Source organism: Canis lupus, chromosome 26, assembly GCF_048164855.1.
Source record: "Canis lupus baileyi chromosome 26, mCanLup2.hap1, whole genome shotgun sequence".
NCBI classification, from domain to species: Eukaryota; Metazoa; Chordata; class Mammalia; order Carnivora; family Canidae; genus Canis; species Canis lupus.
The window spans coordinates 45,175,404-45,200,152 of record NC_132863.1 but is presented as its reverse complement, the minus strand read 5'-3'; the positions used below and the strand labels follow the sequence as shown (position 1 = coordinate 45,200,152).

At 42.7% G+C, this 24,749-nt stretch overlaps 1 protein-coding gene across 1 annotated transcript in view; it reads right to left on the bottom strand.

Moving 5' to 3' along the window:
- The window catches only part of RAB22A (RAB22A, member RAS oncogene family), a 55,610-nt gene that overhangs the window by 11,808 nt on the left and 19,053 nt on the right, over nucleotides 1-24,749 (bottom strand). Inside the window, exon 3 of the mRNA XM_072801570.1 lies at nucleotides 10,039-10,120. Within this exon, the coding sequence (XP_072657671.1) occupies nucleotides 10,039-10,120 (82 nt within the window). The remainder of the gene's footprint in view (nucleotides 1-10,038; nucleotides 10,121-24,749) is intronic.

The window sequence follows — 24,749 nt, the reverse complement described above, 5'->3', positions numbered from 1 at the left end:
GAAGATAGTTTACAATACAGTTTTATAGGAATTAAATATGGTGCTATAAACAATTGTTTCTGCTAAAAAGGCTTTCTAATTGAACTCGATGTTATAATTCCCGAATTCATTTGTTCAATAGTCCTTTAAACTTTGGCTTCCCAAACTATCAAGGAGATAAAAATAATGCTGTAAATAGTTCTCCAGAGAAGTGGCTGCATTTGGGTGCCATAAAGATAAGCCTGTAATCTAAATGCTGATTGTACCACAGAAATGAGCACACATTTACATTCGCTACTTGGAGGAGTCTGTAGCTCGCTTGTTTGATATCTGCACCTGTGGCAATTCCCAAATGCGGGTACAAATTTCCTTTCATTTACATGAATTTCACTTTGTGGGCATGGCCCCTGCCCACCTACCGGCCCATACCCTACCTGAGGCAGTGAGGGGGGGTGGGGAGGCAGAGAGGCAGAGGGATAACCGCAGGGCTGTCAGCAGGCCACCTCTCCTAATGAGTGTGAGATAGAAAGTGGAGAACGTACGTGAGGCTCTTGACCCAGTCGACGCCGATCCTGGGCAGCCTGCTCAGTGGACACAGGAGGTTTACCTATACTTGATCTTTGTCTCAGAGCCTGATGTGAAACCTGACCCCTACGGCTGACATGGTATCATGGTAGTCTCATCCTGCTTCTCTGTTCTGGTGGCTGACCCCGCAGTAGGGACCTGTTGTCATAGGTGAGCATCTGGCATACAGTCCCATTCACACACAGGGTTATGGATTCTGCAACTTCTTATCCAAAGAGCTTAACCTTTGGCTTTAAACTTTTAAGGTGACTTTTGTAAAAGACAGTGAAATTATGACTGTAAACTCCATGAGGGAAGACAGCATGTCTGCTTAGTGTATACCATTTTATCTCTGGAGCTGCCTGGTGCCTGGCACTGCAGGTAAGCAAGAATTGGTGAATATAAGGACTTTTTAAGTATGATGTGATGTTAAACTAAATGCCAGACCAGACATCCACACATAGGAAGCTTTCCTACTCTTTGTGAGAAAAATCTCTGCCACTGGGGTGAAAGCCAGATAACTTCCAACAAAATGTTAAGTTTGAGAGAGAGAGAATGACAAAACTAAAGACTGCAAAGCAAGAAAGCACTACAGAATAGGAAACGTTATTAGATGGAGAAGACTCTGGACTGACTTCCATGGGCTGAGGGTTGGTAGGAGCACGCAGAGAACATAACGGATATGGTATTAGCTTTCCTTTCCCTTCCCTTCCTTCACTCCATTCATTAATTCATTTGTATTTACATACAGTGGACACAGAATGTTATCTTAGTTTCAGGTGTACAACACGGTGATTGGGCAAGTCTCTATGTTATGCTGTTTCTTTGTCAGTATGGCTATCAATCTGTCCCCATCCATCACAATTACAATACTACCAACCACATTCCTTGTGCTGCACCTTCCACCCTTGTGACTTATTCATTCTATACCTGGCAGCCTGTACCCCCACCTTCCCCTTCACGCATTTTGCCCAACTCCCTACCCCATTCCCTCTGGCAACCACCAGTTTGTTCTCTGTAGTTATCGGTCTATTTCTTTTTCATTTGTTTTTTGATTCCACATATGAGTGAAACCCCCATACGGTATTTATCTTTCTCTGACTTCTTTCATTTAGCATTATACCCTCTAGCTCCATCACGTTGTTGCCAATGGCAACACCTCATTTTTTTTTATGGCTGAGAAATATTCCATTATACATATGTACACACACACACACACACACACACACGCCACACCTTTATCCATTCATCTTTTGATGGACACTGGGCTGCTTCCATATTCTTAGCTATTGTAAATAATGCTGCAATAAACAAAGGTGCATCTATCGTTTTTGAATTAATGTTTTCATTTTCTTTGGGTAAATACCTAGCAGTGTGAATTATGGGACCATATGGTAGTTCTACTTTTAATTTTTCGAGGAACTCCCATACTATTTTCCTTGGTAGCCGTACCAATATACATTCTGACCACAGTGCAGGAGGGTTCCTTTTTCTCTGCATCCTTGCTAACACTGGTTTCTTGTCTTTGTTTTGTTTTTTAAGTAGGCTCCACACCCAATGTGGGGCTTGAACTCATGATCCTGAGGTCAAGAGTCAGATGCCTAACTGACTGAGCCATCCAGGCGCCCCTCTTGTCTTTTTGATACTTGCATTCTGACAGGTGTGAGGTGATATCTCTTCGTGGTTTTGATTTGTGTTTCCCTAGTGTTCGGTGATGTCAAGCATCTTTCCATATGTCTCATCTGTATGTCTTCTATGGAAAAATGTCTATTCAGTTCCTCTGCTCATTTAAAAATCAGATTATTTGTTGTTGCTGCTTTTTGGGTACTGAGTTGTAGAAGTTCTTTACATATTTTGGGTATTAACCCCTTACCGGATATATAGTTTTTAGCTTTCTTTTTTGATATATTATAATGGCAACATACTTTACAAGGTTGTTGGGTTTTTGGTTTTCTTCAGCATTTAAATTTGTAAGGTAAAATTCATGTAGAGAAATGCAAAGATCTTAAGTTAGATAAAAGGTCTTAAGTTTTGATAAAATGACTAATGTGTATGTATACATCCATGTAAACACCATCCTACCAATATATAAAATATTCCAATCAGTACAGGTACCTTAATTCCCCTCTTATCATGCCCCTTTATTCTTGATAATCACTTGTTTTTGTCTTTTTAAAAAGATTTTATTTATTTATTCATGAGAGATAGAGAGAGAGAGAGAGAGAGGCAGAGACACAGGCAGAGAGAGAAGCAGGCTCCATGCAGGGAGCCTGACGCAGGATTCGATCCTGGGTCTCCAGGATCACGCCCCGGGCTGAAGGCGGCGCTAAACTGCTGAGCCACCTGGGCTGCCGCTGATAATCACTTGTCTTCAAATCTACCTTGTTGATACTTGTTGACACTGATGTAACCGCAGTAATTTCCATTTGCTTATGATTTCCATAGGATATACTTTTCCATCCCCTTATTTTCAAGCTATGTTTTAATAGTGAAGGTAATCCTTTTATATTAGGAAGTACATTAAATGTAAAGGAACTGAACATTCTGCTTAAAAGGCAGAGGTTGTCAGACTGGATCAAACACCAAGCTCAACTATGTGCTGGTTGGTTACAAGGCCCACCATTTTCGCTGTTTTATGTTATTATTTTATTATTTTTAAAGATTTTATTTATTTATTCATGAGATACACAGAGAGAGAGAGAGAGAGAGAGAGAGAGAGAGGCAGAGACACAGGCAGAGAGAGAGAAGCAGGCTCCATGCAGCGACCCCGATATGGGACTCGATTCCGGGACTCCAGGATCACACCCTGCGTGGAAGGCAGGTGCTAGACCACTGAGTCACCCAGGCGCCCCTCACTGTTTTATATTTGTTCCATTAAAAAAAAAAAGAAAAAAGAAAAAAGAAAATCCTGTTTTTCCTTTCCTCCGTCTTTTGCATCAACTGAGTATTTTTTAGCATTCAATTTTAATATAATAATTTGCTCACTAGCTTTTAAGCTATCCCTTCTTGTATTTTTAAGTGGTTCCTCTTGTAACTACAATATACATTTTTTTCTCATAGCCCCACTTAAGAGTTTAAAGTGCACCACCTCACATAAAATATGACAACGTTGCAAGAGTCTAATTTTTCCCCACTGTCTTCTGTGCTGGTGTCAAGTATTTAAAATCTACATACACTGTAAGCCAATGTTAGCATTTTTACATTAACTGCCAGTAAATAAGAAGAAAAAGAGCTAGATTTTCCTATTTACCACCTCTAGCAGTTCTTATCCTTCCTATGGATAGCAGTGACTGCCCAGTGTGCTTCCCTTTGGCCTGAAAAACTTTTTGGGGCTGCTGCTGCATCCTCTTAGCTTTTGTTCTTCTAAAAAGGTCATTCCTTGGTCTTTATATATGAAAGCTAATTTTGGTAGATTAACATCTTTCTGTTTTCAGCACTTTCAAGAGACTTGCGGTCCTAGGCTTCCAGACTGCGCCATGTCTGTGAGGAGCTGGGGACCACGTGCACTGCTGTTCCCTGTGCACAGTATGTCCATTATCTCTCTGCTGCTCTCAAGGTTTTCCTCTTTTGCTTCGGTTTCCAGTGATCTGTGTGGCTTTCTTTGTACTTACACGTTTGCTAGAACTTCTTGGATTTGTGAGTTGATGTGTTTCACCAAATTTGGGAAGTTTTCTTGAACCATACTTTTATTCTCTTTCCCTTCTCTCTTCACAATTCCAGGCCTCTAGTTACACATGTCAAGTTGTTGGGATCTGTCCCCATTTCCCACTCTCTCTGTTCTGGCTGGCTAATTTGTTTTGCCAGCCATCCAAGGGACTTTTCATCAGTACTGCAGTTGTCAGCTTTAGTGTTTCCAACCGTTCAATCATTAGTTTCCATTCTGTGTGAGGTTCCCCACCTACAGTTAAGTTGGTAAGACTACTTTTTCCTTGAAGTCCGAGTGTATTTAAATGATCTGGCTTCTATGATCTTCTCTGAGGAGTGTGAAAACCTTGGATAATCACCCTGAGATGGGTTTTACACGTGGTAAGGAGTGGGCCTGCTTGGCTCCACTTGTCATTCTGGGCCATGATCTCTGCCTGTCAGGCCTGGCCCTTCTGGGGTGTCATGGGAAGTCCAAACAGTTTAGCCACCTGCTCCAGTGAGGCAGGACTGGACTGAAGCTCCAAACTCTGCTTGTCCTGGAATGAGCAGCAGCTGACTCTCTGCTCCATGTTGTCGCTGCTCTAGCTGTTGTTCTTCTGCTGTGTACTTGCAACAGGCAGTCAGGCAGAGGCCTAAAGGGAATTTATAAGTAGATTTTGGAGCTTTCTTCCTTGTTGGATCCATCTTTTCTGGGATTTGCTCTCTTTCCCCCTCAGCTGCTGTAGCATCATCAAACTTTGTCCTCAAATACCACAAGCTAAAAATCAGGGCTTTCTGCCTGAGTGCTAGCTACGCTGTGTGGCCTGGACTAGAGAGTGCCTTTGGGGAAAAATCTATAAAAACGTTGAGTCTCACCCACTGTAATTCCCTTTGCAGTCCCTGACTGTATTTGGCAGTGCCTTCGGAGAGTTGTTTTTTAATGTTTTTGTCCAGGACTTGCATGTAATTGTTACCTCTGGGAGGGTTAGTCCCTTACAAGCCACTCTGCTATTATTGACACTGAAACTCTTTCTATGACCTTTTGGTGTAAAGAAAGAAAGTGGCTGCTTAAAAGAGAGACTCAAAGGATATCAGGACACCTCTGTTCCAAATCTGTCTCTAGATCAAGGTTGGCAAAAACTTTTCTGGGAAGGGCCACGCAGTAAATATTTTAGGCTTTATGGGTTATATCATCTCTCTCTCAACTATTCAACTCTACTACTGAAGAGTGAAAGTTGCTCCAGACAATGTGTAAATAACTGTGGCTCTATTCCAATAAAACTTTATTTATAAAAACAGGCAGCAGGCTGCATTTGGCTGACAGACCAGAGCGTCAACCCCAGCTCCAGATGATACTCTATCCCAGGTTTTCCTGATTTTTAACATGAGAACAATTTCTTACAAGACAACTGAGTTCGTGCCTTCCTGGTGCCCTGACCTCTGCAAACGGTCATCAGGAGAAACTATGTGAAGATTCATATACCTATACCTAAGGACTGGATGCAGTATCTATTAGATTTTAGTTAAGAAGCTTTCTTGTCATGTATTTGAAATGTTCTTGTTCCATTTATGGTATATTTATGGTATCTGCGGTGCTCATTTGTCCATGGTGCTGGGTCCATCTCCATGCTACTGCAGGAGTCCCTGTTAGTGAAGGATGATTGGTGAATGGATTTGTTTAGGATAGCAGACAGGGACAAAAAGATCTGACAAAGGCACTTTCTTGAGAAAATAAATTGAAATTATGAGAACCAGTTTCATTTCAGGTGTCTTGGTAGTACAGTCAGTTACGCACCTGCCTTCAGTTCAGGTCATGATCTCAGAGTCCTGGGACCAAGCCACTCACTGGGCTTCTCCCTCTCCTTCTCCTCTCCCCCTGCTTCTCCCCCTACTTGTGCTCGCTATCTCTCTCTCTGTCAAATAAGTAAGTAAATAAATAAAATCTTAAAAAAAAAAGTTTCATTTCCTCTGATGTTAGGAAAAAAAAAATTAGGTTTATTATTGCAACCAGGAGCTAGTTTCCTGAATGAACACTGAATCGAAGTTGATTGAGGACCTGACTGTGATTCTTCTGATGAAACTATACGCTAGCACAATACGATGTCTATCTTTCATTTCATGCTTGACTCTCCTATCGGATCACAGAAAAGGAATTTTTACAAAACTATTTGAGGACTCCATCGGTTTTTCCTAGGCAGCTCAACTCTTTGGTCCACAAATTGTTATCTTCTGAAACACTTATATCATCATCCTGATCAGTATTTTCCCCTTCATTTAACAAGATCCCTTACCATCAGTGGCTTTGCATGACATTTGTTAAGTTCTCCAAAATCACTTTCATTGACTTAATGGAATCGATTTGCAAATCAATTGCAACTGGACCATCAGAAAGACAATCCACCTGCCAAAACCATAGACAGCAGAGGATGGAGGGTCAAATGGGGAGGATGTTTGAACGGTCAGTTCATCAGAAAGGATTCTCACTTTATGACGCCTTTTGGTTCTATGATGAATCTCACTACCGTAGGGAACTTAACAATACATGTGCAAATACCAGAAATTATCATTTGAGGCATGCAATACTCACATGGTAATAGTAGAGGATCTGTCCTTCCTTATCTGTGCAAAAGTAGGGCTGGCAATCAATTGACCAAAGTCCACTGACATCAATACTGTGTGCCAGGGGCTGAGAGCACAGACATGGATACAGTCCCTGCCTGCCTGCAAAGAGCTCACAGTCTAACAGCAGACAGACAAGTAAGGAAACAGGAGACAATCTCTTGGATGGGGGCAATCAAAGACTGTGTAGGATACAAAGAAATGCTCTGAAGAGTTCATTCACTGACTGGCCTGACCAGCATCTGAGCATCAGTGCTTTGTCAGGCCCTGTGCTGGGCAACAGGAATACAGCAGTCAACAAGACACTGGTTCCAGTTCTTGTCAATCAAGTGCAGGAGACAGATCATCTAATTACAACTTGTAATGAGGATCCTGAGGAAAATGAATAGGAGGCAGTGATGGAGAATGCACTGGAGCCCTGCTTCAGGCAGGGGGATTAGGGAAAATGCTGAGGGTGTATCACTGAACCTGAGACTCAAAGGTTGGGAAGGAGCCAGCTGGCCATGCTCTGAGCAGGGGGAAGAGAGGGAGTTCCAGGAGAAGAAACAATGTACATGAACACTCAGAGTCAAGGACCTTGGAGAGGCAAGGACCTTGGGGCATTGGAGGAACTGAATGGAAGCCAGTGGGCTGGAACTCAGTGGGTGAGAGGGAGGATGAGCCAGGATGGCAAACAGAGGCGAGAAGGCAGAGCAGGCCGTGCAGGGCTTTGCAGGCCACAGTTCAGACCTTGGCTACTACAGGAGCAGTGGGAAGGCATTGAAGGGTATTAGGCAGGAAGACAGTGGCATTGGATTTTTGTCTTCAGACGATCCCTCCAGGTCCTGTGAGGAGAAGTGAAGCAGGGTGGCAGGCTGGGAAGAGGGAAGCTGGGGACTAATGAAAAGGCTACAGGGACCCTCTGTGGGTCACAGGTGGCTGAAAGCAGAGTGCTGGCAGTAGAGGTGGAGGGAGGTGAACGTATCTGATGTAATTTAGAAGATACAGCTGGGGGGCACACTGATAGAACAAATGTGAGGGGAAGAGAAGGGAGGAATTACAGGTCATCTCCAGACTCAGATTTGAGCAAAGGGGCAAATGGCAAAGCAGTGGCTTCTCTGAACATAGTAGGGACGGTTAGGAAAGGCCGCCCTAAGGTGACATTAGAGGTGAATTTTGAAGGCTACACATGAGTTTTCTATGTTCAAGTTGGAGGGAGGGCATTCCGACTAGAGGGAACAACAGTACACAGGCATCAAGGTGAGGCCGTATGGCATGCTGGAGAACTCTAAGCAGTTTGGTCCAAAAAGATAAAGTGGTGGAAAGCAAAAACAGTCTGGCAGAGTCAGGTCATAAAGGCTTTGCCCAGGGCAAATTGGCAGTCAGAACAAGCTCACAGATGTGTCCTGCATGAGGCTCAGCATTTCAAAGAATGTGGGGTCAGCTATCAGATGTGCTGGCTCTCTCAAAGCTGTGCTTGGCCAGGTTGGATGCAGACTCCTGCCCTGCGACAGCTGGCTGGATTGGGTGCTCAGCAGCACCCTGAAGGTCTCCAATGCATGGGGTTGCACTAGGTGGTCCTCCCGACTCCTGCCTGCCTGCTGTTCCCTATGCTAGCCCCTGGCTAAGTGACTGTGCTTCAGGTAGGGATGAGGGAGATCTGCATCTCAGAGCAACTATCCCTGGTGCAGAATCAATTAGGAGTGGGGAAAGAAGAGGCAGGCAGACCAGCTAATTACAAAACTTAAAAGAATTCTGCTATTACAGTAGCAGTAAGGGAGAGGTGTGAAGCCTTGTATTATTCTTTTTTTATGTTCTAGAGAAAAAGAGATGCTCTACATCACTGTGTATACTAGGACAGGCTCTGATTCAAAGTATAATGGAGTCTGTATTATAGCATGATTCTTTATGATGAGGGTTTTGCTGTATCATCAAATATATGGGAGGGGGTAATTGAAAGTTGGGATTCAGTGAAAGGTACATATATTACTGGTATGAAGAGCCACAGGCGTTCTCAGCTAATAGGACAGACGCCAAGGCTGTATCTATAGATATATTCACAGAGACTATGAGAAGCAACACTTGTGAAGGATGGAAGAGTGATGGTTAGCAAAAGGTCTAGCTGTCCTAAATACTCCATCCTAGATGCACAACACAAACAAATGTGTTTGTTTGGAGGAATGGGGAATGGGAGATTAAACAGACATATCTCAGATGATTAATTGGAGCAGGGCATGACATCCGGTGTTAAAACAAAACAAAACAAAACACACACACACCCAGAAGAAATCAAACAGAGCAAACTTAAGACGTTAAATCTGTACAAATGTATGGTGTCTACGTCTAGGACAACAGTAATGGCTTGTTTTGTCTTCCTCCATTTGTCTGTGATGACTCTTGTCAGATTTTATACCATACACAGTATCTATGCTGTCTTAGATAAGACCGTGATGACAGACTATTTCTCCTGATTACTTCTGGTATACTTTTAAGAGCTTACGATAGCACTGTGCATCCATCAGATGTTCTGTTTTGATAGTACTGTTTGAAAACAAAATTAAACAGCCGTTGAATAATGGGGTGGCTGCCAGACACACCTCGACAGGGAAATCAGACGTCGGGCTGAGAGGGAAAATGAGGCGGCAGGAAGCGTCTGTTCCCTTCCCTACCTCCTCACCCCTTGTCTGATGCAGGTGGGCCTCACCAAATCCCACTCTGCACTAGGATGCCATGGCCCAGGCCCCACCTCTGGTTCGGGCTCTTCCTTAAGCAGATAACCATCTCAGACAATTTTATCATCAGGCATTTATTAAGTACCTATTGCTCGGCTCTGTGTTAGCTCATCCATTTCACTTAAATCTCAAACTTCATATGCTGTAAAGTTCCCTCTTTAGCTTTTAAAAGGCAGCTATAAATGAGATGTGCTTAACTCTCCCTTTCTACCACTAATTCTTTTATATCTTTGCTAGAGGATGGAGCCCCAAAGTACACACAATGCTCTGAGCGGGATTTTATCAGGCCTGTTAGTCAGCATTTACTTTAAGACACTAAAAAGTATAAAAGTGCCCTCAGTGCTCATTATCACTTTCTCCATCAGTGGACTTTGTGGCTCTAATTGAAAAGAAAAAGGCTGGCCTATGCAAATGGAAATAAATGTGTCTCTGGTGCATGGAAGAGAAGTGAGTAACGTGAGATGACAGGGACATTGACAGTCGGGTGGGAGCTTTAATGTGGGCCTCGGAAAAACACACAGTAAATTAAAGGGCGACTTACTCGTTCTTGTCCAGCTGTATCCCAGATTAGGAATTTATGTAGCTCATTTTGGTACTGGACAGTCTTGGTCATAAAAGATGCCCTATAAAGAGAGACCTAAATGATCAGAACACAGTTATTTAAAGCACGATGCCAGCCCCAGTTGGAAATATCACTTAGACTTAATGCTCGAACTCCCGCTCCACCCTATCTCCTAATTGTGGTCTTCTCTCTGGAGTATTTATGGGATGCTCAGATACTGGCTGCATACTCTGGGTCAAAATAAACAGAAGAGGTCTTTGGTGTGTGATGCCCTAAGTTCCTTTTCAAAAGAACCAAGAAATAATTTGGTAATCCAGACATCAGCTTCCCTTGTAAAATACACAGAAGCGGTTATTTAAAAAGATGGTATCATGGGAAAATTTTCTAAAAAACCTGTGTGTCCAGGAAATGAGGGCACTAGTAAAACATACTGGGCCACTGGGGTTTGTTCTCCCCCGTTCCCAAAACACATGGACATATAAGTAGCAGAATAAGAGGTAGTGTAACACTAGAGTTAATAAAATTAAGATGCCAGACAAGAAGCAGGAAGATGGCTGGAGCAACGATGCCCTCAGTAACCAGCGTCTCAGGAACAGAACAGCTCTCAGCTGACCTGACATGCCACATCAGCCCTCCCTGCCTGACAGTGCCCCCGACAGGGAGAGGAAGGATGGTGTGCAGGTCATCACTCTGAGGGACCGCTCTGCCCAGAGGCCTCTGAAGGTTCCTATCATTTGGGGTTCTTTTACTTTCTGGAGAATGTGTGAGGAGCCATGGTGGCTCAGAGCATGTGCCTGGAATGAAGGGGCTCCTGGACACAGGTTCCAAGTCCTGGGGGGCTGGGATCCAAAGCTATCTTCCGCCCCTACTTAAGCACAAAGCTCCCTCCTGGGAAGTCCTCCATCCCCCAGGCTCCTCTATGCATCTCCCAGACTCCGTCCCCCAGGCTCCTCTATGCCGCTCAGGAACCCAGAGATGACTATGCTTTCTTTTGTGCCGGATAACCAGCCTTATGGCGCCAAGGGCCGAATTGTACTCTTGGAATCATACCCTAATCATCTTCATCGGGACATGAACTCAATGGCTAGGCATTTTCAGATATGCTGGATGTCGGAAGTATTTTTTGAGATTCAACTACTTGTGCAAGTTCTTCAAGAAAGTACAGGCTAAAATCCACAGAACGACTTGCTGAAAAAAAATCACTGAGCTTAGATTAAGTATCAGTATCCTTAAAACTCTGATACAATGAATTCCCAACAATATTTATATCAATTTGTGGTTTAGCAAGCAGCCTCCAAAATAGTGGCTGTGATGAGCAAGGGACAATGGGCTGGGATGCAAGATCACATTTATTGGATAGGTACTATTTACTGGATATTTATTTAGTGGAAATTTACCCCTTGGTATCCTTACTAAAGTGCTTTATGCATAGAAGGTGCTCGATAAATGGTTATTGTATCAAGAACTTCTGGCGACCCACCAGGATTAAATCAGGATGTGCAACATGATTTCTCACTTAAGAAAGATCTAAGCATTCAAAAAGCCTTGTTTATTGTGAGGATTAAATGATATGATGTATACGGAAGTGCTTTGTAAATTGTAAAGCACTAAACCTATACAAGGTATTATTATTAGTATTTAAAGGCAGCTCCAGGAAATGTTTTAGTTTACACTTTGCAATTAGTCCTAAAAGCTTACAATTCAACTCTCCATCAATTATGGCTGTGGTGTTACATTTAAGAGTGACAACAGGCGTCCAATAGAGGCCTATTAACAGAGCCAATGCATCCAACACATCCATTTTGGCTGCTCAAAGAGCAAAAGAAGAAATATGCTTCAAGCAGACAAAAAGCTGAGAAAGGTATATGCAACAATTAAAAGGAAATGTTTCATTCCAGGATCAGAATTCACTGAAGTTCAAGCTACCTGCCAACCATTTCTCCTTTAATGAACACACAGATTCATTACACAGACAGGAGAAAGACATACAAAATGGCAGGTGTAATGCAATATAAGTATCTTAAAGATTAAAGCCAACCTCCTGTCTGACCTGAGACCATCCCTCCGGCTCTTTGCCATCATCACTCTCAATGTGCTTCCTTCTTGTCTACACTGAGCTCTGATGAGCCCAAAGCTCTTTACTTGGGTCTTCTTGGGTCCACATCTGTTGGCTTCTTGTCCTTTACCCCAGGATCACTTGCCCACACTGCCGGTTCCATAAGAATCTTGTCTGTCCTTCTGTCTTGACCACCCAGAAAGGCCCCATGCAGCCTCTGCACCTGCTTCTCCTCTACTGGTGGGGTGGCTGCCTTGCTGGAGGAAAGCCATGAAGCTGTGTGGACCAGTGTGAAGACTGTCCTTTGTAAGCTGGGCCACCTTTTAGGCCTCTTGTTCCACACAACAATCACTCCTAATTTTTCCTATGACTTCTTTCCAGCCCCCCACCACTTCCTACTGCCCTTGTTTTTGGGGCAGCCGCTTGGTTCAACCTTCTCAGAGACAAAAAGGGACAAAAGCCCTCAGGCCCCCAACACATTCCCCAGTCAACCCTCCCAACTTGAGGATAAACACACTGCCCTTCACACTGGCTGTGATTTCCACTCCTCCAACTTCAGTGGAGTCCGAGAGGTCTTTTCCATCATGCTGCATGATTGTGATCCAGCACACCCTGTCTGGGCCACCACAATCATCATGGTCTTCTGCTCCCAGTCTCAAATCCTTCCAACTGTTCCTCCTCCTGCCTTTACACTGACTGTTCCTTTTCCTTGAATGCTTTCCCGCTGGCTTACCCATGGCTAAATGCTCCTCATTCTTTCAGTTTTAGTTCAATTGCCAGTAATCACAGGGAGCAGTGCACCCAAACCAGGCGGCTTCCCACTTCAACTCCACTCTGCAAACTGCACACCATCCTGTTTTGTCTTCAGGACACCTACTATCATTATCTGTACACAATGTCTGGTTGGCTTATTTGTGTTTTTCATTTACCTGTCTAACCCATGGAAAATGTAAGCACCATGAAGGCAAGCACCTTGTTGTACTTCTTCCTCTGTCACTGGGGTATCTTCCTTATCTCCCTTCTCTGTGCGCCTCTAGATCTCTGACAGAACATTTTACCATGTTCCCATGGACTACTTTGCTTTCCCTTACTTCAACAGTGCCAGGGCATCTTGGTCAAGCACTTCTCGAAGCACAGAGTGAGAAGTGCTTCTGAAGTGCAGGTGACCCTGGCTCTTCAACTGCAGCCAGGTGAGTGGCCTCTTGGACATGAGGGATGTGGTTCAACAAGCATGGGAAATGCTTCCTGCCCACTCCTGCCCAGCCACCAGCTCTTAGTCTCTCTGTTAGCCAAAGGGCAAGAGGCAATACTGGGCAGCTGCAGCCAAGAGTTTCTCTGTCCCTCCATCACTCGGACCTCTGGAATTCTGTTAGAGAAGCAGCTGTGGCACTTCGTGGGCTCTCATGGCTGCTGGCTCATGTGCTCAGTCTGTACCCCAGCTCAGGTGGCCACAGGGAGATGACTGCAACCTGCCTCACCCCCCCTTCCCTCCCCCGAGGACCACAAACACCTCTTTATTGCAACAAGCATCGGGATCCCTGGGTGGCGCAGCGGTTTGGCGCCTGCCTTTGGCCCAGGGCGCGATCCTGGAGACCCGGGATCGAGTCCCACGTCGGGCTCCCGGTGCATGGAGCCTGCTTCTCCCTCTGCCTGTGTCTCTGCCTCATTCTCTCTCTCTCTCTGTGACTGTCACAAATAAATAAAAATTAAAAAAAAAAAAAAACAAAAAAAAAACAAAAAACAAAAAACAAGCATCTCTGTTGATTTTTGAGAGTTGGAAATCTTGGCCTATCACACCGTAAGAACTATTTCCTCCTCTTCAGACTTTGGATTGGGTCAGTCTATGCAGTGCTAATTCTTGGACTTAGGGCCAGACACTGGAGGGGGTGTTGCCCATGTCTCCCCCAGGTGATCCCTACATGACTCACCTGGATGAATCCCTTCCCAAGATTCACATTTTTATCTGTTGAGGACAGTACTTTAGTAAATCTGATCGACTTTAGCTGAACTATATACAATCCCGGTACTTCATCACCATCTCACACTTACATGATGAAGTCAGGGCTCTTCCACACCCCCCTCCCCCCAACAGTCCCAAACTCCACATTCTTAATCAGAACATTATGCCTGCCTTCCACAGAAGAGGCTGGTCTGCAACTATTCTTTGTCCTTTGTTACTTGTATTCAGTTTTGTAGAACTGTCTGGTTCTTCATATTATATTTGATCTACACTTGAACCTCAACCCCTGAAATAAATTCATAAATTGGACGCTAATCTTTGAGCAGGACTACTACAATTTGTCCCTCCCATTGTCACTCGAGCTCCAGGATCACTTCTTTAGCGTTCAAGTTAAATGATGCGGAGGGTATGATAACTTCAATATCTTGCTTTTTGAAAAACAGGCAATGGCTTCCTGCCATCCAAATGATACATTTTTATTTTCCAGCCTGCCATTTACTTGTCTGATAACCTTATTTTTCACTACTAAACCATCTCTCTTCACTCTGCTAGGCAGATCTTATTACCTCTTTAATCTAAAATCCCCACTAGCATTATTTCCTAAAGCTAGAATGCCTTTCATATACTTCTCCATTTTTCACAACATTCTAAAAATATGACTTCCATGCACACTAAGTAGTCCTGATCTTTGGTCAGAGTACGTGTTCCCAATGAAAATACTTGCCACAAGGTGTTTTAAAAGTGTCTTTTCTTTAACTGTAGTAGACTTGGTTAGCTCTCTCAGAACACAGGTGTGCCCTACCACCACATTCTAGCACCTCACTTGGCTGCAAACCCTTTTATTGGAATGACACATGGGATGCTATCATCTCTACGATGCTATGTGGTGCTTTTTAAGGATGAATAATTCAACATGTTTTAAAGTTAATGAAGTGGGGATCCCTGGGTAGCTCAGCGGTTTGGCACCTGCCTTTGGCCCAGGGCACGATCCTGGAGTCCCGGGATGGAGTCCCGCGTCGGGCTCCCGGCATGGAGCCTGCTTCTCCCTCCTCCTGTATCTCTGCCTCTCTTTCTCTCTATGTCTATCATAAATAAATAAATAAATCTTAAAAAAAAAAAAATAAAGTTAATGAAGGGCCATAACTTCTACCCAACTCTATCTCATGCAAACAATGCTTGCATCTCTAGGAGATAGAGAGGGATGGAAATGTCATTGGATGTGCCAAGATTGAGACATAAGAGGACCACAAGTACAGGAGATCTAGTCATTCCTCCAGTAGACATACCCAGGGGTCCTCAGAAGAGTTTAGGATAGTGCAAGGAACTTGACAGGTGCTCAGTGAGAATTAACTGGAGATAAGGGCATATGTGGCTTCTGTTAGAGTAGCTTTAAAGGGCCAGAAGTCTTGAGGATCCATAGATTCAGTTGCTTATGTAGGCTCTGTAGTCAGCCCTATCTTTAACTCTCCCTTCAAACACGAGTATCTTTTAGGCTAACCAAGTCTAGATTAACGATCACTCTGCATAGGGCTTCCTTCTTGGCAGTTACTGCACAACAGATAGTTTGCTCCGCAGGCACATGGTCACCCTAAGCAAATCTTTTAGGACTTTCTACACTTCTGTCATTTTAGCAGCTTTTGGAAAAATATTTAAAATCAAGGAAAATATTACTTTAAATATAAAGATTACTAAACTTTTTTTTTAAAGATTACTAAACTTAATAACAGTTTAGCCTCCCCTTCCCTAAGGCTGTCAAGAATAATTTAGAGTAGGGATCCCTGGGTGGCTCAGTGGTTTAGCACCTGCCTTTGGCCCAGGGTGTGATCCTGGAGTCCCAGGATTGAGTCCCACATCAGGGTCCCTGCATGGAGCCTGCTTCTCCCTCTGCCTGTGTCTCTGCCTCTCTCTTTCTGTGTCTCTCATGAATAAATAAATAGAATCTTAAAAAAAATAATTTAGAGTAATATAAAACCTGTCATACCATAAACAACAAATTCAACAATGATGAAGCTAGCTAGCTGCCCTGACAAAGTATTCATTATTGTCTCATACTTTTTACACATGTGATCCATTTAGTCTTTAATTGTGTCTCTGGATTGGGTTTGACTCTCCATGGCTATTTTGTACACAAGACACGGCGGGGCGGGGAGGGGGGGCATGCAGGAACAGAGCTGGTGAGTGGTGCTGCTAGAATACTTGGCCAGGTGGCCAGGTCCCAGAATGTCCCTGCAACCACAGCACTGCTGTGCTGTCTTGCAGTAGGCAGTCTACTCCCCCAACCACATGGCCTTTCACTGCAACAACATGGCAGGAACAGTGGTCTGAAGCAACATCAGTGTAACTCCATCCCAGGCAGCTCACGGTGAGAGGACTGGTCAAGTGAACAATTAAAAGGCAGATTATTTGGTGAGCTCCTGAAGGATGGAAAGGGTTGTGAGAGCACATGAAAGCCAAAGCTAAGTACCTAGGAAAGTGGTGACGCCAGGTGTGGGAGGCTGAATAATGTTTCTGCCCCCACAGAATGTCCACACCCCAGGCCTAGAACCTGTGATTATGTTACCTTCTAGGGCAAAAAGGGACTCTACAGATATGACTAGGTCAAGAATCTTGCGATGGGGTGAAGATCCTGGATGATTCAGATGGGCCCAAAGAAATCAAGAGAGTCCTTAGAAGAGATGGAAGAAATGGAGCCAGGGAAGAAGGTGATGTGAAGATCGACGCAAAGACCAGACAATGGGTCCTGAAGATGGATGAAAGGACCGCAAACCAAGGTAGCCACTAGAAACGGAAAAAGACAAGGAAACAAATTCTTCCCCCAGAGGCTTTGGAAGGTAGCAGTTCTGCCAACATATGGACTTTAAGCTAGCGAATCTGATTTCTGATTTCCCAAATGATAAATCTGTGTTCTTGTAAGCCACTAAGTTTGCTGTGACTTGTTAGAGAAGCAACAAGAAACTAATACTCTAGGGATGACTTTAGAAAAGAAACCCTGAAGTTTAGAAGAGAGTTTGCCCAGTTGATAGGGGCCAGGATTCAAGGAAGGAGGGGGTCACAGTCTATAAACATCAGGAACAAAAGCATAAAACTGTGAATGTACAAAAAGAATCCCAGTGGCTCTACGTGGGTTCAACTGGGCAGGGTGGGGTGGTGAGAGCAGCTCAGTAACCACAGGAAAGGCTCTGGGCAGGCTGGGGACACACACAGCTGGTGAAGATCAGCAAGCCACTGCAGTCTAACACTGATCAACGTCTACTCTGTGTGGGGTGTTGTTTCCTGTAAGTGAGCAGCTTCCCGAAGGCCAGGGCTCCACCACTATCGCCATTTCTGCCCTATCTGTGTTCATCCATCTTTCTTACTACTGAATACTGTAAAAAAAAAAAAAAAAAAAAAAAAATTCTCTTTCCTACTTAACTTTGCCTTGTCTAAGCGGTAAAATTAAAAATCCATAGGTTTCACAGACTAGTTTTATTTTGCCTAACAGACAACACTTGATATAAATAACACTTGATATAAATTTAAAATGTTCATTTCTGGACCATTTCAAGTTATTCACAGATGGTTTTCTGGGAAAGGCAGCTAAAAGTCAAGGGGAACCACTGAAGGGGAAGGGAGGGTGTCATCAGACCTGTTTGAGGTGAATTCTGGAAGTGGACAATAGAGCTTTGGGGTCCCTCGGTCAGACACCAGGCCTTTAATAAGCCATGGAGGAAGACGGCTCTCTGTTTTCACAGATCTTGCAAAGCGGAAGGGGATGTGTGTATGTAGGCACAACCTGGGAACACCAAGGAGTGAGAGCATGGACAAGACTGGGGAAATGGGCAGACGAGGCGAACAAGAAAAGGAAGCCAATACCACAAACAGGGAAAGGATTCTGGAGAAAGATGGGATCAGCTCAACTTTGAGGCTGACACACAAAAGCTACAGGGGTTTGACTGACATGAGGGAGAGGGACAGTGTGAAGAGGCTGAGGCCGGCTTGTCAGCTCAGGCCACTAAGTGTGCGATGAGCTATTTCAGTCAGTTCCAAATTGGAATTGTATTCATTCATTTTTTTGAAGAGGTAATATAGACTCTCATGCTTCATTACCCAAGATGTACAGAACAGGTGCACACTGGAATGTCCCCTCCTCCCCCTTCCGCCCAGATCTTCAATTCCTCTCCCTGGAAACTAACCTCACCAGCTCCTTAGGTCTCCTTTCAGAAATGCTCTAGGTTTACACAAGCACAGGGAGAGACAGTGTCCCCTGTACCCTTCATTTATTTCCGACACAGATGGTGGCATACAGTCCGGATCTTTGATTTTTTTCACTCTACCCTCTACCTAGGAGATCATCCAGGAGAAATATAGGAGGTTTTCTCAAGCTGGCTCCTTCCCTTTATTGTATTCTACTGAGTGACTGCACTATAAATAATATAGCCAGACCCCTACTAATCAGCAGTGCTGCAGTGACTAACCTTGTACAATGATTAACCTTGTTGTTTGGAACTTCTATGAGCTCATCTGAAGAATAAAGTCCATGACAGGGAATTAATTGCTGGGCCAGGGTGCGGACTGCTCAGCCAGATCACCCAGCTTTCCTGCTTTTGTGATGAACTGTGCATCACTGGGTAAGTCAAAAGACTGCTCTCTGCCTCAGTTCTCTCATTTGGACACTAGGAATAACTTCAGTACCTATAACACAGGACTTTAAAACTATTAAAAAATTAACATATTCTGTTGAAGTATAATTAAAGTACAATAAAATGCAGAGTACAGATTTTCAGTTCAACGAGTTTTGACATTTTCTGTTGTCTTGCAACTACTGAACTACAGCTTTCAACCAGATACAGAACACTTCCATAACCCCAGAAAGTTCCCTCATGCCCATTTCCACTTCACTCTTGTACCCATCCCAGGCAAACCATTTGTGACTTCTACTTCACAGATTTAGTTTTGATTGTTCTTGGATATCATATAAGTGAAAACATAAATTACTCTATTGTGTCTAGTTTCTCTCATTTAACAATTCTTTTGAAAATAATCTAGGGACACCTGGGTGGCTCAGTAGTTGAGTCTGCCTTTAGTTCAGGTCATGATCCTGGGATTCTGGGATCGAGTCCCGCAATGGGCTCCCCACAGAGAGCCTGCTTCTCCCTCTGCCTATAACTCTGCCCCTCTCTCTGTCTCTCTCATGAATAAATAAATAAAATCTTTAAAAAAATCTATATCATTTGGTAATTTTTTTTTATTGCTGTATGGTATTCCATGGTATGAATATATCACTCTGCCCATTCTCACACTGAGGACTGTTTCCAGTTTTGGCTATTATGAATAAGACATATTGCACAAGTCTTTCTGTAGGGATATATTTTAATTTTTCTTGGGCGAATCCCTACAAGGGCAATTGCTGAGTCACAGGGTAGATGTGTGTGCGTAACTTATTTCAAAACAGAGAAGAGCCCTTCAGAGCAGTCATACCATTTATACTCCTATCAGAAATGCATCAAATTCTAGTTGCACCACATTTCCACCAAAATTTTGGTTCTTTCTCTGATTTTGGCCATGCTTTAAGGACAAGGCCTGGATGTTCACTCTTCTTACCACTACTATTCAATATCATACTGGAGGTTCTAGCCAACACAGGGGAAAAAAAAGGGCACAAAGATGGTAAACACTGCAAAACTGTCACAGAGGTCATACTTACAAACATGACAACATATGTAGAAATGTACAACACTATGTAGAGTCTATAAAATGTGTAAATGCTGAAAATAAGAAAACTGACATTTGATGTAATCATTTATATGGCTGGTGTTAAATTTCCCATTTTGGTATTTGTTTTTCTGCTCTTTCTCTCCTGCCTTCTTTTGGATAAATTACTTCTTTTCTTTAATCTTTCTCTCATATTGAATTTTTAACTCTAGCTCTTTTCATGTGAGCATTTATTAATGGTTTCTCTAGAGATTACAAAATGAATCTATAAATTTTGGTCGACTTTCACATAGCATGCTATTCCATGAACAAATGATGTAGTCTAATTCTGTGTGTTCCTTTTCCACCTATTGTACTCTTATTGCCTTATATTCAACTTATTCATATGCTATGAACACAATATTTTTATTTTAAAAGCGAATAATCTTTTTTTAAAAAAAATATTTTTATCTATTTATTCATGAGAGACACACAGAGAGAGAGGCAGAGACACAGGCAGAGGGAGAAGCAGGCTCCATGCAGGGAGCCCGACTCGGGACTTGATCCTGGGTCTCCAGGACCACGCCCTGAGTTGAAGGCAGATGCTCAACCGTTGAGCCACTCAGGCATCCCAAGCTAGTAGTCTCTTCAGAATTTCTTATGATATGAGTCTGGCAGATTCTCTCAAGTTCTTTATTTCACCTTTATTTTTGAAGAAAATTTTTTGATGGATATAGAATGTTTGCTTGGTAAGCCCCCCTTGCCACCCCCAAATTGAAGATGCCGTATCACTATCTTTTGGCCTCAGTGTTTCTGTATGAGAAGTCAGTGATAATTCTTACCACTGTTCTCCCATATATAATGTGTGTGTGTTTTTTTTAATACCCCTTCTAATTGCCTTTAAGATCTGCTCTTTGGTTTGAGCAGTCTATCACATATCTAGGCTATGGTTTGTTTTATATTTATCCTGATTAGAATTTAGAGATATTTTTGGATTTATAGAGCGATCATTATCAACTTTGGAAAGTTATTGCTCTTTATCTTTTGAAATATTTCTTTTGTTCCATTCTTTTTATTTCTTTCTGGGATGTCAATTAGGTGGAGGTGAATGTGATATAATAAGAAAAATACATATATATTTGGTCTTTGTTGCCAGGTTCTGAAACAGATACGCTAAATCTCTTGGAATTTCTGGAGTGACAGGAGTGTCTTTTCTTATAATGAGCTGACTCCTGAGGGGCTCCTAGATAGCCCTGAGAAGACTGGGCAGAGAGGTGCTGGTTGTGAGAAAGACCAAATATCTATTAGAAGATTGGAACTTTCAGCCCTATCCTGCTGAGCACAGGGAGTGGTGAGGGATTGGCAATGGAGGTAATCACCGATGGCCAGTGATTTAATCCATCACACCTAGTAATCAGACATCCATAAAAATCCCTTAACCATGGGGTTTGAACAGTCACTGGGTTGGTGGCATACCTCAACTCCATGGGACAAGAAGCTTCTATGCTTGAGGCGCTTCCAGCTCTATGTACTTCTTCATCTGGCTGTTCATTTGTTTCCTTTATAATTAACCAGTAAATGCAAGTAAAGTGTGTTCTTGTGTTTTAGGCTATTCTAGCAAATTACAATCTGAAGGTGGAGGGGGGCAGTTGTGGGAACTCTCAACTTTACAGCCATGTCAGACACAAGTGCGGGTACCCGATACTTGAAACTGGCATCTGAAGTGCCAGCAGTGCTGTGGGATGGAGCCCTGCAACCCGTGGAGTATAATGTAACTCCAGGGAGTTCCTGTCAGAATGGAACTGAATTGAAGAACACCCAGTAGTTGACTGGACAGTTGGGAGATCTGTTTGTTGATGTGGCAATAAAACATCTATTTGGCAGAAGAGGTATGATGAGTAAAAATAGTTCATGGTGAGACTGACAGTGATCTACAGGTATCAACTGTCTTCTTGTCGCTGTTAATTCTTCTTCCCTTCATATTTCAGTTTGGATACTTTCTACTGACCTGACTTTATATTCAAATTTTAGGAGATGAATTCAGACTGGACATAGCAAAGAGTAGTAAACCTGGTCAAGATTTTGAAGAATTCTCTTGACTTTTCAGTTCCCCACCTAGATTCCTGTACCTTGGCTGCTGTCACCCTGTGTCCAGTGAAGGCTGAGACTCCCTTGGAGAGGTTTCTTTGAGCTCACCTGTACCACCTCAAGTCTCCCTAGTTGACAGCTCAAGTGATCCCACCTATGGCAGACTGTCCCTGTCTCTGTTGGGATCAAGAACCACCATGGATCGCTTCTCTCTTAGGAGTGGTTTGTCACCTTCTCAAGTTTAGTTCATTTAGTTCTATTGATCTATGTGTCTGTTTTTGTGCCAGTACCATACTGTCTTGAGGATCACAGCTTTGTAACAGAGGTTGAAGTCAAGCACTGTGATGCCCCCAGCTTTGCTTTTCTTTTTCAACATTCCTCCAGCTATTCAGGGTCTTTTCTAATTCCATACAAATCTTAGGATTATTTGTCCCAACTCTGTGAGGAAAGTCCATGGTATTTTGATAAGGATTGCCTTGAAGGTGTAAATTGCTCTGGGTAGCATAGACAGTTTCACAATATTTATTTTTCCAATCCATGAGCATGGAATGTTTTTCCATCCCCCTTTGTGTCTTCCTCAATTTCTTTTAGAAGTGTTCTGTAGTTTTTAGAGTACAGATCCTTTACCTCTTTGGTTAGTTTATTCCTAGGTATCTTATGGTTTTGGGTGTAATTGTAAATGGGACGGATTCCTTAATTTCTCTTTCTTCAGTCTCATTGTTAGTGTATAGAAATGCAACTGATTTCTGTGCATTGATTTTGTATCCTGCCACATTGCTGAATTGCTGTATGAGTTCTAGCAATTTTGGGGTGGAATCTTTTGGGTTCTCTATATACAGTATCATGTCATCTGTGAAGAGTGAAAGTTTGACTTCTTTGCCAATCTGAATGCCTTTTATTTCTTTTTGTTGTCTGACTGCTGAGGCTAGGACTTCTAGTACTATGCTGAACAACAGTGGAACAAAATAGAGAACCCAGAAGTAGATTCTTAACTCTATGGTCAACTAATCTTTGACAAAGCAGAAAAGAATATCCAACGGAAAAAAGACAGTCTCTTTAACAAATGGTGTTGAGAAAATTGGACAGCTACATGCAGAAGAATGAAGCTGGACCATTTTCTCACACCATACACAAAGATAAACTCAAAATGGTTGAAAGATCTAAATGTGAGACAAGAATCCATCAAAATCCTAGAGGAGAACACAGGCAACAAACTTTTTTTTTTTTTTTTTTTTGGCAACAACCTTTTTGAACTCAGCCGCTGCAACTTCTTGTAAGACACATCTATAAAGGTAAGGGAAACTAAAGTAAGAATGAACTACTTACTTTTGACTTCATCAAGATAAAAAGCTTCTGCACAGCAAAGAAAACAATCAACAAAACTGAAAGGCAACCTACAGAATAGGAGAAGATATTTGCAAATGACATATCAGATAAAGGGCTAGTATACAAGATCTATAAAGAACTTAGAAAACCTGGCACCCAAAAAACCAAACAATCCAGTCAAGAAATGGACAGAAGACATGAACAGACATTTCTCTGAGGAAGACCCACACATAGCCAACAAGCACAAGGAAAAATGCTCCTCATCACTTGCCATCAGGGAAATACAATTCAAATGTATAATGAGATACCATTTACATCAGTGAGAATGGCTAAAATTAACAAGACAGGAAAGAACTAATGCTGGCGATGGGGTGGACAAAGGGGAATCCTTTTGCACTGTTGGTGGGAATGCAAGCTGGCACAGCCACTCTGGAAAACAGTGTAGAGGTTCCTCAAGAAGTTAAAAATAGAGCTACCTTATGACCCAGCAATTGCACTACTGGATATTTACCTCAAAGATACAGATGTAGTGAACCTATAGGACACCTGCACCCCAATGTTCACAGTAGCAATGTCCACAATAGCCAAACTGTTGAAGGAGCCATGATGTCCTTTAACAGGTGAATGGATAAAGATGTAAGATATATATGTGTGTGTGTATATATATACATATATATTCACAAGTTGATGTTAAACTCTGCAATAATGGTTTCAATGGAATGATGGGGTGGAAGCTAATAAGAAGATCTGAAGTGCATGCAAGATGGTAAACAGAAAGAGTAAGTCAGCACCATTACAGCTATCTTGTAATCAAAGAACAACTTTATATTGAGCGAATAACTATGGGCTAGGCACTGGGGATATTGTGATACTTTCACATGAAGTTCCTCCTCTCATAGAACTTACAGTGCAGTGGTGGGAGCAGACAATAGACAGGTAAATGAACAAATATACGATTATAGATTTTAATACTGACTGTGAAGACATTAAACTATTGTGTGGTGATAGTGACTGAAGAGGTCATTTGAGATATGGTGGTAGGAAAAACCCCTTGGATAAACCCTAACATGTGAGAAGATCCAACCATGTGAATATTGGGAAAGAGGGAAACATTTCAAAAAGAGGGAATAGGAAGTGCAAAGGTGAGGTAGGAGAGAACAGGCATTTAGAAAGGGCCATGGCTGCAGTGTAGGAAGAGAAGAAAAAGTGACAAAAATCACAGTGAGGTTTCTGGTTATTATTCTCAGGGCAACAGGAAGCCATTACAAAGTTTTAAAGAAAAGTAACATGATCCAATTGATATTCTCAAAATTAAGACTATCTGGAGAGTAATGGAAGGATGTGAGTTGGTTTTAAGAACAGGAACAAAAAAAGACTTGCATATGAATTAAAAGTGAAGTGTAAAGACAAGGGAGGATTTAAGGCTGTCTCATGGATTTGAGGTCTGATGGGATGGATAGTGAAAGGGATGAAGACAGGTACCATTTCCTAAAAGGCTAACAAATGAACTTGGATTCAATGTCAGAATGCTTTTCATTTGGAAGTCATGTGTCTAGGATGAATAGAAGGAACCAGAGTAGATGAAGACTT